Source organism: Nannobrachium achirus (genome assembly GCF_963921795.1).
Source record: "Nannobrachium achirus genome assembly, contig: SCAFFOLD_358, whole genome shotgun sequence".
Taxonomy (NCBI): Eukaryota; Metazoa; Chordata; class Actinopteri; order Myctophiformes; family Myctophidae; genus Nannobrachium; species Nannobrachium achirus.
Window position 1 is genome coordinate 2,501 of NW_027664903.1, and position 13,959 is coordinate 16,459.

The 13,959-nt window shown below is 42.3% G+C and overlaps 1 protein-coding gene across 1 annotated transcript in view; it reads left to right on the forward strand.

The window, feature by feature from the left end:
* Positions 1-4,952, forward strand: part of LOC308280711 (fructose-bisphosphate aldolase B-like) — a 7,296-nt gene extending 2,344 nt beyond the window's left edge. The window contains exon 3 of the mRNA XM_080755028.1: positions 4,639-4,952. Within this exon, the coding sequence (XP_080611154.1) occupies positions 4,639-4,734 (96 nt within the window). The 3' untranslated portion in view covers positions 4,735-4,952. The remainder of the gene's footprint in view (positions 1-4,638) is intronic.
* Positions 4,953-13,959: the final 9,007 nt, after the last annotated feature.

Below are 13,959 nucleotides of genomic sequence, written 5' to 3' on the forward strand. Positions count from 1 at the left end.
CAGCTTGACTGCAGCAGGTGTTCTGAGTCTTTGATTAGGCAGCGGTCTGTTATAGAGCGGAGCGGTCTTTTATCGGGGAATAACTGACCTCTGATTTCAGCGCTTGACCAATCAGAATCAAGCATTCAAACAAGCCAGGTAATGAATATATATAACCCTAGCCCAGAAGGTGTTCTGCAACAGAGCCAAGCTGAGGACACAGGAGACCATCTATACAGGGCTGGAAGTTCACTATTTTACTTGGTAGACCTCTTCTCATTCACAGACTCTCACTCCGCGACGCAGCCGGCTCGCCTCGGGATAGTTTCACGACTTCTCGATACTTAAAGAAATAAAGTTGGCTACTTTCTCACACGTGGCACAGCCACAGTAGGGAGCGCTCCTTTTGTGTCGCTCCACTGGGCCTTTGGGTCGCACAGATAATTGGGAGCACAGGTTCTCCCAATTATATTCTTAGCTCACACAGATTAAACTTGCATTTGCGACCAAAATGGTCACAATTTGGAGCCCTGCTATATGTCCCTGGTTAGGCCTTTCTATGCATATATCTACCTAAAATCTATTACAAAATTATACAATAGCTACCAAAAATCTATTACAAAAAGTACATGCATGAAGCTCTAAAGTACCAAATCATTCCAATTTACAGTCAAAAAAGCAATGAACATTTATAACATTCCTAAATGTCCTACATATGTTCACAGCTTTGGTTTGATTTTAACCAACATTTAACCTTTTCATTAAATATTTTGAGGTCAGTTAGTTTTTCTTATTTCAGTCGGTAGGGCGTTCCACAAGTGTATCCCTTTAACTGAATATGAAGTCTGACCAAACGTGGTGCTGCGCATTGCTGCCTTCTGGTCGCCATCTTCTGATCCCCTTGTGACTCTACTGGTATCTGTCCCTTTCACCTGAGGACAGAGAACAGCTGGGGCAAGATCATTAACACATTTAAAGATTAGTTTGATAAAGGAGAATTTAATGAAACTGTCAAAACTGAGCATATTGTATTTTCGAAGAATTATGCAATGGTGCCATCTTCATTTGTTTTTTGTCCATTATTTTCAATGCTTGTTTATAAAGCGATGTAATTGGTTTTATTGATGTCTGTGAAGCCTGGCTCCAGACAGTAACACAGTATGACATTATGAGAAAATACCATGGCATGCATAAACAGTTGGGCAGCGTACAGTGGTATATATTGTCTGGACATTCTAAAACCGTTCTTTATGTGTTTATCAAATTTAAGTTGAGAGTCAAGAATGACACCAAGAAATTTGAAATCACTGACTTCCTCAATTACCTCTTGATCTATTTTAATTTTTAGTTCACAATTTACTCTCCTTCTTATTGAGAAGCTCATTGCTACGGTCTTTCTCAGAGGAGTGTCTGCAGAATCAGGTGTGGATGTTGTCCTGTTGTTCTGTCCCGTCACACAGCACGCAGCAACAGTCCTGTTGTCCTGTTGTTCTGTCCCGTCACACGCAGCAACGCATGCAACAGTCCTGTTGTCCTGTTGTTCTGTTCTGTCACACGCAGCACGCAGCAACAGTCCTGTTGTCCTGTTGTTCTGTCCTGTCACACGCAGCAACGCATGCAACAGTCCTGTTGTCCTGTTGTTCTGTCCTGTCACACGCAGCAACGCATGCAACAGTCCTGTTGTCCTGTTGTTCTGTCCTGTCACACGCAGCAACGCATGCAACAGTCCTGTTGTCCTGTTGTTCTGTTCTGTCACACACAGCACGCAGCAGTCCTGTTGTTCTGTCCTGTCACACAGCATGCAGCAACAGCATGTCTGCTTCACCGTCTGTCTGATGGTTTCATAACTGCTGTGCCAGAGTCCAGTCTGATAAGGCCTCCTCTTAAGGAATACTTGACCCAAAACATGACTTCTATCAGTTGTTCTCCCCATGAAGCCTAATAAGTTATGTTGGCGTCGTAATGCCTGATTTCATACTTTGCTGTTTGCTGCTGTTTCCAGTCATTTGTGTCCCAGCGCGGCTGACGGCTAGTCATTGTATTTTTTTTAATTTTCTTCATTTTCTCATTTCATTTGAAAGCTGGGAATCATAGCTACAAAATGATATATTGGTTGTGGAGATATTCAAGTTCTAAATACATTTCTAACCTGCAATGACCTGACTCCGCCACATGGGGAAGTAGAGAGCAGAATTCAATTCAAAGAAGCTTTATTGGCATGAGAACACAAACGTTTACATACATTCTAACTTGGACAACTTGGTTATTTGTACTTTACTTTAGTAAATCCAATTTCCAACATTTTAACTTCTACTCCACTAGGCCAACATTTATTTCAAAACTTGAGTTATTGCTTTGTAGATTTTAATTTGATTTTAATAGTCCAAAACATACATTAACCACTTCAGCTGTTATTGTAGCCTATACACATTTTGGCCATTTGAAAATAGCTCACATTGTGAGCTTGTAGATCTGCTATTTTAAAAATATATTTATTTAATACCGGACTTCTACTTGTAACGGAGTATATCTAAATTGCAGTAGGCTACTGCCTACTGATACTTTTACTTAAGTAAATGAGAAAAGGAAAGTATTTCTTCCTATAGTGGCAAAATCTTCCTATAGTGGCAAAAAAAAAAAGAAGTAATTTCAGCTGTGGTCTAAAGTAGTGCCTTGCGAGATGACTGCCCCAGTGTCCTGCTCAGTCACATATGTAGGGTTAGGTTGTTCTAGGCTTTAGAGTTTATAACCACAACAGTTGGCTGTTGAACATTTGAAGCTTTTATCTCGTGTTACCACAGAGCTATTGATTAGTAAATGATTAACGTTGCTCTGCCCTTTGTGCCTCTTCTCTCTCTCTCTCTCCACCGTGTTACTTCACTAGTTTAGTTTATTATTAACGCCTGGAGTTGAGCTTTGACCCGTCTTTCATTCAGTCTGACTTGGAACACGCTACAGGCGTGTGGACAGTTTCTTTCATAGACCACAGGAACACGCTACAGGCGTGTGGACAGCCTCTCTAGTAGACCAGAGGAACACGCTACACGCGTGTGGACAGCCTCTCTAGTAGACCAGAGGAACACGCTACACGCGTGTGGACAGCCTCTCTAGTAGACCAGAGGAACACGCTACACGCGTGTGGACAGCCTCTAGTAGACCACAGGAACACGCTACAGGCGTGTGGACAGTCTCTCTAGTAGACCACAGGAACACGCTACACACGTGTGGACAGCCTCTAGTAGACCACAGGAACACGCTACAGGCGTGTGGACAGTCTCTCTAGTAGACCACAGGAACACGCTACACGCGTGTGGACAGCCTCTAGTAGACCACAGGAACACGCTACACACGTGTGCCAGTAGGGTTGCCAACTCCAACAATCTAAAAAAGGGACACCTAATGCGGGCAACATTTTTGGAGGCCAAAACCCCTGAAATGCATAGAGAGAACTATGTACAGTATTTAGGTTATTCCAGTTGTAACACAAGACTAATATAAAGGCCCATTCCCACTGGGCCAGATAACAGATAAAAAAATATATCTGACACAGATAAAAGAAATATCTGTGATAGATATTTTTTTCTTTTATCTGTATCTACCATCCACTTGAATGGAAAAATATCTGGAGAAAGAGATTTTTTTATCTGTTATCTGGCCCAGTGGGAATGGACCTTAACAAAACAGGTCTTACACCTGCATTAGGCTGCATGTTCTAATTCAGACCATAATCACAAGGACATGACATGCATTGCTTCAGCCATAACACCAGATATGTATTGTGTAGATAGAGATGTATGTTTGTATGAATTAAGTAGGATATGCATGAATGAGAACCTCTAAAATATACCCTTCAGCTTATTGTTTATGTCAGAATGACATCCACAGGTTTTATAGCACTTGTTGAAATGAGGCCTTAAATGTGAAATGTTCCACAAGCATGTTCAAATCAGATACAGCAGAGGTGGGCAGTGGGCACCTCCATGTACAAGTGGTTAGTTTGTCCCAAATGCTAATGGTCTTGAGTAAAGTAAAGTCTACATGACGGGTACATGCACGGTAAATCCTCATCAGACTTACCTTTATCCTGTGTCAGAACTGTGTCTGTGCTCTCATGGCTTCTGCTTTTCACTTTTCACTTCATGTCGTTTAGGCTTCATCTTGGATTCTACCATTTCTAGCTGAAAATAATCGCCTGGTGTGTACATAATCTTCTGTCACAATTTAGCCACCCTTATTTATTTTCCCCACTCAGTTCTATACTTCTACATCTCAGTCTTAAGTGTTTTCATTGATAACTCTACATAGCTCTGGTCCATAGCGTTAAAGTGAGTTCTAAAGTAAAACGCTACAGAGCAGAGTTTCCTCCAACACAAGGTGTCTCTGGGGTCTGGAACATCTCCACTCACAGGCTTTATTCAGGAGGGCTGGGGCTCCTCTGTCTCCTCTCTTCATGCTCGGGGCCACCAGCACATTATTACACAACACTGGGCCCACGTGCACATGAACACGGTCCTAGTGCCCTTCACATACAGCACATAAACACATAAGCAGGCAGACGCACAGAAATACCTAAACCTGACCTTAACCCTTTGGAGCTCAAAGACAAATGGACCGTTTGGACAATAAAGTTGACCTTTTTGTTCTCTCTTTGTCTTTCAGATTAACGGCCTGGCCTCAAAGGGAGAATACAAACCTACTGAAACCATGGACCAGTCTGCTATGCAGTCCCTGTACACCGCTAGCTATGTTTATTAAATATACTGTCAGCTATGTTTATTAAATATACTGTCAGCTGTGTTTATTAGACATATCTACACACGAACCAGGAAAATAAAGAAATGAAATGACCAAATATTCTGGACCAAAATTAATTAAAGTGGTTCTGTCTTGACCATGCCATAACACTTGAACTCAAAGACATTCCAATTTCTTTTTATCAAATGATACGCAATAAAATGACGACTGTGAACAAACACGTTATCTCTTGCATTTACTATAAACTGTGTGACTGGAATGTGAAAGTGAATGAATGTTGTGTGTCTCTTAATCTCCTGAGAACCAATAGTTTAAACATGTTAAGTACAGATGTGTTGTTTAGGTGTGCGTTAGCACCGCCCTCACCATTCAATGTGATTACCATGTTGTTTTCTTCTATTTTATGCAAGACGAGGCACATTTTTCATCAGTCAATACAAGCACTCAAGATGTACTGAACAACATTTTATTTCTAATTTATATTACAGTAGGCCTATTAAACAAGTTAAATGCAGCATGTATTCAATAGTTTAAACATGTTAAGTACAGATGTCTTGTTTAGGTGTGCGTTAGCACCGCCCTCACCATTCAATGTGATTCGCGCGTGCAAGACACCAGTCATGTTGCCATACCTTAGCCACAGGCATGATACATTTATTTTAAGAAGTACATTCTATTTCTTTCCCCCAAAAATGTCTATGGTTTCTTGGGCTGGATATGGCAGTCTGGAACAGTTGTTCAAATTGTACCTGTGCAGCTGACCTGCAGAACCTGGGAATATACTATTCTATCAAGATGGGGAGAATAAAAGTGTGGAGAATATAGGCTAATTATAATACCTTGTTAAATTTTGCATTTGTAGTTATTTTACTGTAATTTAACAACATAACCAGCACAAATAGACAATGAGACATTCATGGATTTATATTTTAAAGTAACTTGTATTCTCCCCCCTGGACCCAGGGTATGGCAGCTGCATACCCCTGCCATATCCAATTGACGCCCCTGTGTACTGAATAACATAATTTATATACAGTAGGCCTATTATATTATTATATTACTATTTGTTGGTCACAGTCCAATTTGCTTTCCCTGCGTTTAAAAAAGGACAAACAAATCTAAGAAATGCCATAAATAAATACAAATAGAAGAACTAGAGAAATGGACGATCTACAAGCTCTCGTCGTGGCACCAATCGACGTGTTGTGCTCTTTTAGATCTGCTATGTTCACTAGTTTAAGTCCTGGACAAACATCTAAATACATCTGACAACAAAATAACAATAAAGGGGGAGATGAATTGTAGCGCTGACAATTATCTTGAAGTCACAATTAAACTTTAACTTGATGATGAAACATTGTTAGTAACTAGTTGACCTTTGGCCTGATGCAATGAGAAGATTCACCTGACAAACAGCAACAAGGACCTCAATTTAACGTAAACACTTAATGAAAGGGTTAAATGTGTACAAACTATGAAAGGTGTGAAATATGAAGAAGACAGACAGAGATATTAGAAAACTAATCAGCTGAGTTAATGCAGTGGTTCTCCACCTTTTCAGGCTGCGACCCCCAAAATAATCATATTTTAACTGGGACCCCCCCACCCTGACGAGCACTAAGAGTTGAGGCATTACATTTTGGGTCCCATCCTCTTTTACAGTACACTTTAAGACATAAGACAGAATAAAGCCATAATAAGAAATAATGTGTTGGTAATTAGAGCTAATATATTTTATTAGACAGAAACAAAGACAGAATAGTAGAAAGAGCATCACCTGCCGCGGAACTGCAGCGGCAGACACTGCCGCACGGCCGCTAGTTCGACCAGCAGTCGCACTGCATCGCGATAGGACCAGCAGTCCCGCCAGTAGGACCGGCGGCCGCCGCACGGACCGGCAGGTCCCGTAGCGGTAAACTGCCCGTCCGTGTGGTGGTGGCTGCCGTGGCAGTTACCAGCGATGCCGGTGCCAGATAATGTATTCGCTTTCTGCTATTCTGTCTCAGCCACCACCGCACGGACGCATTTTCCAAATGTCTGAGTGTCTGTTTGTCTGTCTGAGTGTCTGTCCCAACGTTTCTCCTCGTGGCTGGAGCAACTGACCTGAATCCGCATGATTATTAGCATATGAACACACCTGACATTTGCCAATTGTCACTTTCACAAATCGTATGCTGTATATTAGCATTTTCATGGTGTAAACCTATCTATTCTGCATCTAGCATGAGGCAACATTTGTAACCAAAATCTTTGCTTCTGGGCCGGGGGTCCCCAGAAAAAAATCAGATTGAGATGGGGGTCCGCGGCCAAACACATATCTTTTTGGTGGTCCTTGACATAACACAGTTGGAACCACTGATGACATATTGTATGTGTTTCAGAAAACTGTTAGGATTCACAAGACCGTTGTTTACTCTGGCTGTGTCTGCTAGGAGGAATGTGTGTGTGTGTGTGTGTGTGTGTGTGTGTGTGTGGCGCGCGCACGTGTGTGCGTGCGTGCGTGTGTGCATGCGTATGCTGTGTGTGTGTGTGTGTGTGTGTGTGTGTGTGTGTGTGTGTGTGTGTGTTTACAACGTGTTTTACAGTTCTATCTAGATAGCACATTGCTTCTAGTCAGTTGATTGGATATCTAATCCTTGTATCGCCATTTTTCAACCTTTTTCAAGCCCCACCTCATCATTCTACAGTGTTGCACAAAAGTAGCAAAAATAGCAGATCTACAAGCTCACGAGGTGTCCCTATTGGCGACGCATGGTGAGCTTGTAGATCTGCTACGTTTGAAAGATGTTGAAAGTGAAGGTTAGAGTGTGTGTTGTATAAATATGGAACCAATTAAAAGTATTAACAAGATATAACTAATTGTAACAAGATATATATAACAAGATATAACTAAACTACATTGGATCCATTGGAACACAGAGTATCAGTGTATTATCTGTAGGCTACAGTGTTTTTATAACTGATATTATTGAATGTTTTCTTTGCTTGCTATTTATTGTCCATGAATTGAATACCAAGGACTTCCAACATAAAAAATAAAATAAAATAAAAAAGTCCTATTTGGACTTTTAGGCAGGATGTTTAACTGTACTTGTACTGTACTACATTTATATTGTATTGACTATACTTGTGTGGCAGAGAGAGTCGCAGCCCCAGCCTGAAGCCTCAAAAGTATAGTATCTGCCTTGTTCCATAGAGATGTCCCTTTCGAGTAATGATTAGATATTGGACTTTCACGCGGGAGACCCGGGTTCGAAGCCGGGTGGGGAGGTTCGGATCACCTCCGTTACACTTGTACTGTTCTCCATTTTTGTTGAATAAAATAATCAACAGTTTCAGACATAAAAGGTTTCCAGCGGACAGTGATATTAAACATCTGCACAGACGCTCTCATGGAATCATTATTCTCACAACCTTCACATCTGGCTCTCAACAAAGTGAAAACTTTAGACATATTTTTACAGCGTTATATTCCTCCTATAGCAGGGGTCTTCAACGTTTTCAGGCCAAGGACCCCTTTAGCTGAGAGAGAGATGAAGCAGGGACCCCTTAGCTGAGACCGAGAGAGAGATGAAGCAGGGAGCCCTTAGTTGAGAGAGAGATGAAGCAGGGACCCCTTAGCTGAGAGAGAGATGAAGCAGGGACCCCTTAGTTGAGAGAGAGATGAAGCAGGGACCCCTTAGTTGAGAGAGAGATGAAGCAGGGACCCCTTAGTTGAGAGAGAGGTGAAGCAGGGAGCCCTTAGTTGAGAGAGAGATGAAGCAGGGAGCCCTTAGCTGAGAGAGAGATGAAGCAGGGACCCCTTAGTTGAGAGAGAGATGAAGCAGGGGAGCCCTTAGCTGAGAGAGAGATGAAGCAGGGACCCCTTAGTTGAGAGAGAGATGAAGCAGGGAGCCCTTAGTTGAGAGAGAGATGAAGCAGGGACCCCTTAGTTGAGAGAGAGATGAAGCAGGGAGCCCTTAGTTGAGAGAGAGATGAAGCAGGGAGCCCTTAGCTGAGAGAGAGATGAAGCAGGGAGCCCTTAGCTGAGAGAGAGATGAAGCAGGGAGCCCTTAGTTGAGAGAGAGATGAAGCAGGGACCCCTTAGTTGAGAGAGAGATGAAGCAGGGACCCCTTAGTTGAGAGAGAGATGAAGCAGGGACCCCCACTGCACTGCGTATTGTATAAAATTGTGTTGCAGGTTAAAAATGTTCGATTTCTTGGACAGCTTTGACTTGTTCGACAGCACTATCATAAGTGTAAACGACTTGAACCATCAATACTTAGGCTGCTCTTCTACACCAAACCTCTTTGCCAAGAATAGCAGATCTACAAGCTCACAACGCCTCGTGCGAGGCGTTATGAGCTTGTAGATCTGCTATTCTTGGCTATAATGTTATACACAGAAGGGTTCAAGTGGTTAGTGTAGTTCTTATCACACAAAGATTTGGAGAACCCCCTGTAGTAATTCTGAGGACCCCCTAGGGCAGTGTTTCTCAACCTTTTTTCTGCATGGCACACTTTGCATGTCCCAAGAATCCATGGTCACACCAACATAATACGGGGGAGTAAATATCATCACTGTCGGGAAGAAACCTTGTATCTCCAAGTTTCACATTTGTAAATTTCTTCACAAAGTAAAGCCCTGCTTCATCATACAAGGCTGAGGCGTTGTGTGCTTGTAGATCGGCTGTTTTCACTAGTTTAAATCATTTTTAAAATGATAAATACAATACTGGCTTTCAAGCAGTTTCAAGGGGTTGTGATTTCTCCTAGGGTCTGGATTCTAATGCATCTCATGTAATCTACTGTATGTACAGTAAACAGTAAACCCCAGGCCTGTGGAGGGCAGCATCTCTGCTCAGTGGACACAAAGACAGGAAGCAGAAGAAGAAGGAGGAAGCAGAACTACAGGAGAACAAAAGCAGAGTTTTCATCCAGTGTAAAATAAATAAAGTCCAGATGTTTTCACCTCTTACTGTAGTTCTATGAGTTTAACTTGGTTTCTCTCTGTTATGGAGCTGCATGTTTTCTCAGCAGAAGTAGTTTGACGTTGATCTGCTGGCTGCTGAATGAATGAACCATTCTGGGTGAGTTTGATCATTTAATCACTGGTTTGATGCACTGATTACTGACTCCAATCTCAGAGAACATGTGTCAATATGTTTTTGAAAATAGCAGATGTACAAGCTCACAAGGTGTCACAAACACAACACCAGTAGGTCTAATTGGACATAAAAAGAGCTTTTGGACAAGGCTGCTGTTTCCAGTGGTGGACTTTTCAACACAACAATCCTGTGTTGTTTATTTATGCTACCTGGTTTTATATGACATTTAGTTAAGTTAAGTGTTGCTATTGAAGGTATTGTAGCAACCAGCATTCCTACATGTTGTAACTGGGGGGGCTGCCAACTCCCAGAGATTCAAATAAGGGACACCAAGCGATCCTGGGTGGCTGCACGCTAGACCAAAAGATGGGGGGTTCAAATCCCCTGAAATGCATAGAAAACTGCATTTTGGCACAGTTAAACAAAATACACAATACAAACACAACAGGTCTTGCATTATAGGCTACTGCATTACACTGTAATATGATTGTAATAACACGTCCTATACATATAATAGCCTTCCATAATCACAAGGAAATGGAATGCTTAAAGACACACCAGATAATAAGCTCATAGCCTGTACTAAGACACACAAACATGAATTTGACCAGTTTTGCATTTGAGGCGTACAGTACATGAGAAACAGATTATTATTATTCAATAATGTATTTTGTCAAAATGTGCAAAATAATATATGGCCATATATTTTATATTTTAACATTTCGTAGGGAATAAAATATCAATTTAACACCACCCACTCTTCCTTGGTGCCCACCTATCCTGTTGCCTAGTTTAAATCATGTACATTTTACCTTATTGGAAATATTGGAAATGACCTCCAAGCTCACATCGCATCACAGTGCGACGCTTTGTGAGCTTGGAGGTCGGCTATTTTCGATGTGCAATACCACTCTGAACTAAGCATAATCAAGTCAATACTGGAGATGTGGCGTAACGGCATGGATATCATGTCATGGAAGGGAGGCATTTCAGGTTACGCTTATGTCTTACTGACGATTATGTATAAAAAAAAAAGATTACGTCTAAAATATTTATATCTATTGAGTTCACATGTTTTGTTTCCCCATAGCTGTTCTGAGGCAAAGACATGGATCCATCACCACCACGGAGATGGCATCCAATCAGTGAAAGGTGGAGACAGCAGTTAGAGAAGCTTGCACACACTGAGAAAGTTGTCAAAGTTGGAAGTTTTGTGTTTGTGAATGATAATCAATTCCGCATAGCACAGGGAAGTGATGGAACTGAGGTGTTCTTGGGGTTAAGAGATGACGGCACTGAAGTGGCAGTGAAGAGAATGTTAAAATCCAACTATCATGTGCTGAAGAACGAGGAAGGCTTTTTACGTCTTCCAGAGCTTGATCATCCTTTGATTGTTAGATATGTGGACTTCTTAGAGGATGAGTACTTTGGATACCTTGTCCTTCAGTTATGTGAATACACACTGGAAGAATACATCAAGAACACAGACTCTGAACAGAAGAAGCAGCTTGCAAAGGAGGTTCTCAAAAGTTTAAAGATTCTTCATTCTCAGAATCCTCCAATTCTCCACCGGGACATCAAGCCCCAGAATGTCTTGATTGGTAAGCTGCAGAAGCCAAATAAGAAGATAATTTCAGTACCATTCACTGAATGTATTTGTATTAATCTAAACCCCTTTTATTGGATTCATTGTATTATATATACCTAACCTGTTTGCCCTGCAGATATTAAAGGGAGGGCAAGACTGGCTGATTTTGGAATTAGCAGACGGTTGACCAAAGGGACAACACATTTCACAAGCGGTGCAGGAACAAAATGCTGGAAGGCAAAGGAGGCCTTGGATGATGAGAATGGTGTACGGTATAAACGCAGCACTGACATCCAGGTTTGTGTTTAGGCTATTCTGCATCAATGAGTACAACACACAGGCCTACTGTAAATATCACTTAATGTTTCCATTCATTCTAAAGGTGGCTGGGATGCTGATCTATTGCATCCTGTCTGGAGGAGAACATCCCTTTGGCAAAGGATTTAAATGTGAATATAACATTTACGATGGTAAGTATGATTTAAAAGATGTTCAGGATGTGGTTGCCAAGGATCTCATCGAGAGGATGATCGATGAAGACCCAACAAAAAGACCTACAGTGGAGGAATGTTTGGATCATGATTTCTTCTGGTCAGACAAAAGGTAAGGAATAGGCAAAAAAAATGTGTTGCCATACAGTGTTGTTATCTTTCAAATACAAACTCACATATCATTGTAAGATTGATATTCCTATGCATTTGTTATATTGTTGTTGATGTACTGACATATTATCTTGCTTATTATATTGATGTATCACCTGCTTATTGTAAGTCGCTCTGGATTAAAAGCGTCTGCTAAATGCCTAAACTGTAAATTGTATGTGTTAGAGTTTAACATGTCATCAGTCCAGGCACCGTCTTAGGCTGGCTCCCTGAGAGCCGACACCAAGACGGTGGAGTAAAGTTGCTCTGCTGGGTAGGAAACCCTGCCTGGCAGACTACATATCCTCTGCTGGGTAGGAAACCTATCCTATCCTAACTCATCTTCATCGTTGTCTTCCTCTGTGCCATCAAGAGAGGGCAGGAAACGCCTCAGAGAAGAAGAAAGAGACCAGAGAGACAGAACCAGCCCACAGAGGAAGAAACAGACAGACGGTGACACCTACCCCCCCACCATGGTGTCCCCAACAGAGGCTGTCACCACGGTGTCCCCAACAGACCCCCCCACCACGGTGTCCCCAACAGAGGCTGTCACCACGGTGTCCCCAACAGAGGCTGTCGGTGTTGCATCGTGTAGCACAGTGTCTCCAGACATCCCTGGAACGGTACGTAATAAAACTACATTTCATTACAATTCTGACATCGTAGCGAAAACATATTCCTGTCAGGAACAGACCTGTGAATAATTAATAAGCCAAACAAGACACACTTGTTGACAGACAAGTTTGAACTGTCACGATTAACAGAGTGATAATAATTTAATGTATTGATAAATATATTTATAATCATTAAAAGCTAAAGAAAGTATGTTCCATCCACTACACCTCCACATGGCCACTACAACATGAGGTAATACTGCCCCCTAGTGTAGAGCCCAGTGTATAGGGTTGAAGAGGTTAAATAAAAGTATTGTTTCATTACTCTGCTCACATGATGTGTTGCTGTACACAGACACTTCTCTCACTAAGCTTGGATCAGCGGATGCAGGTGATGGAGCAGGAGATCTCTGACCCCTTGATGTCTATTGGTCTCAACCCACGGCCCAACATGGCCGCCGCAGCAGGAGGAAGGAACAGCCCCGGCATCCACCACCAGATCAACCCACCATGGGTTAGGGTAAATAAAATTAATAATTTGACTCAAACCTAAAAACAAAACAAAGTATTTCCTTGTTTACAGACGGCTGAAAGTGCTCCCCCCCCCCCCCCCCCCCCCCCCCCGAGCGCAACACGGTTGCCTTGGAAAACAAGGAAGTGCTGATCAAATAGAATCCATTTCTGTTACTGCGTCGTCTATTTCTCGCCTCAAATGTTTTTTAAAACATTCTTCAGAGCAACGTTTGGTTGTAAATGACGCTGTGTGTTTGTTTACATGGCTGACATGTTGGATACGGCACCATATCCAGGCAGTGCAGCCTGAATGCTGCAGCTGCTCTGAGCCTTTGAATAGGCAGCGGTGAATTATAGAGCGGAGCGGTCATTATTCTCCTATAATTCACAGCTGATTTCAGCGCTCGACCAATCAGAATCAAGCGTCCAAACAAGCCGGGTAGTAATAGGTAATACTGCCCCCTAGTGTAGAGCCCAATGTATAGGGTTGAAGAGGTTAAATAAAAGTATTGTTTCATTACTCTGCTCACATGATGTTTTGCTGTACACAGACACTTCCTCAGTGGATGATTCGGCAGCAGCAGCAGCAGCAGCAGCAGCAGCAGCAGCAGCAGCAGCAGCCGCTGAAGCAGCAGAAGCTGCTGAAGCAGAGGATCAAGCTCTTGAAGGCTCCTGGTCTCAACCCGCAGCCCAACATGGCCGCCACAGCAGGAGGAAGGAACAGCCCCGGCATCCACCACCAGATCAACCCTCCATGGTCATCACAGTGAGAATGTTGACAT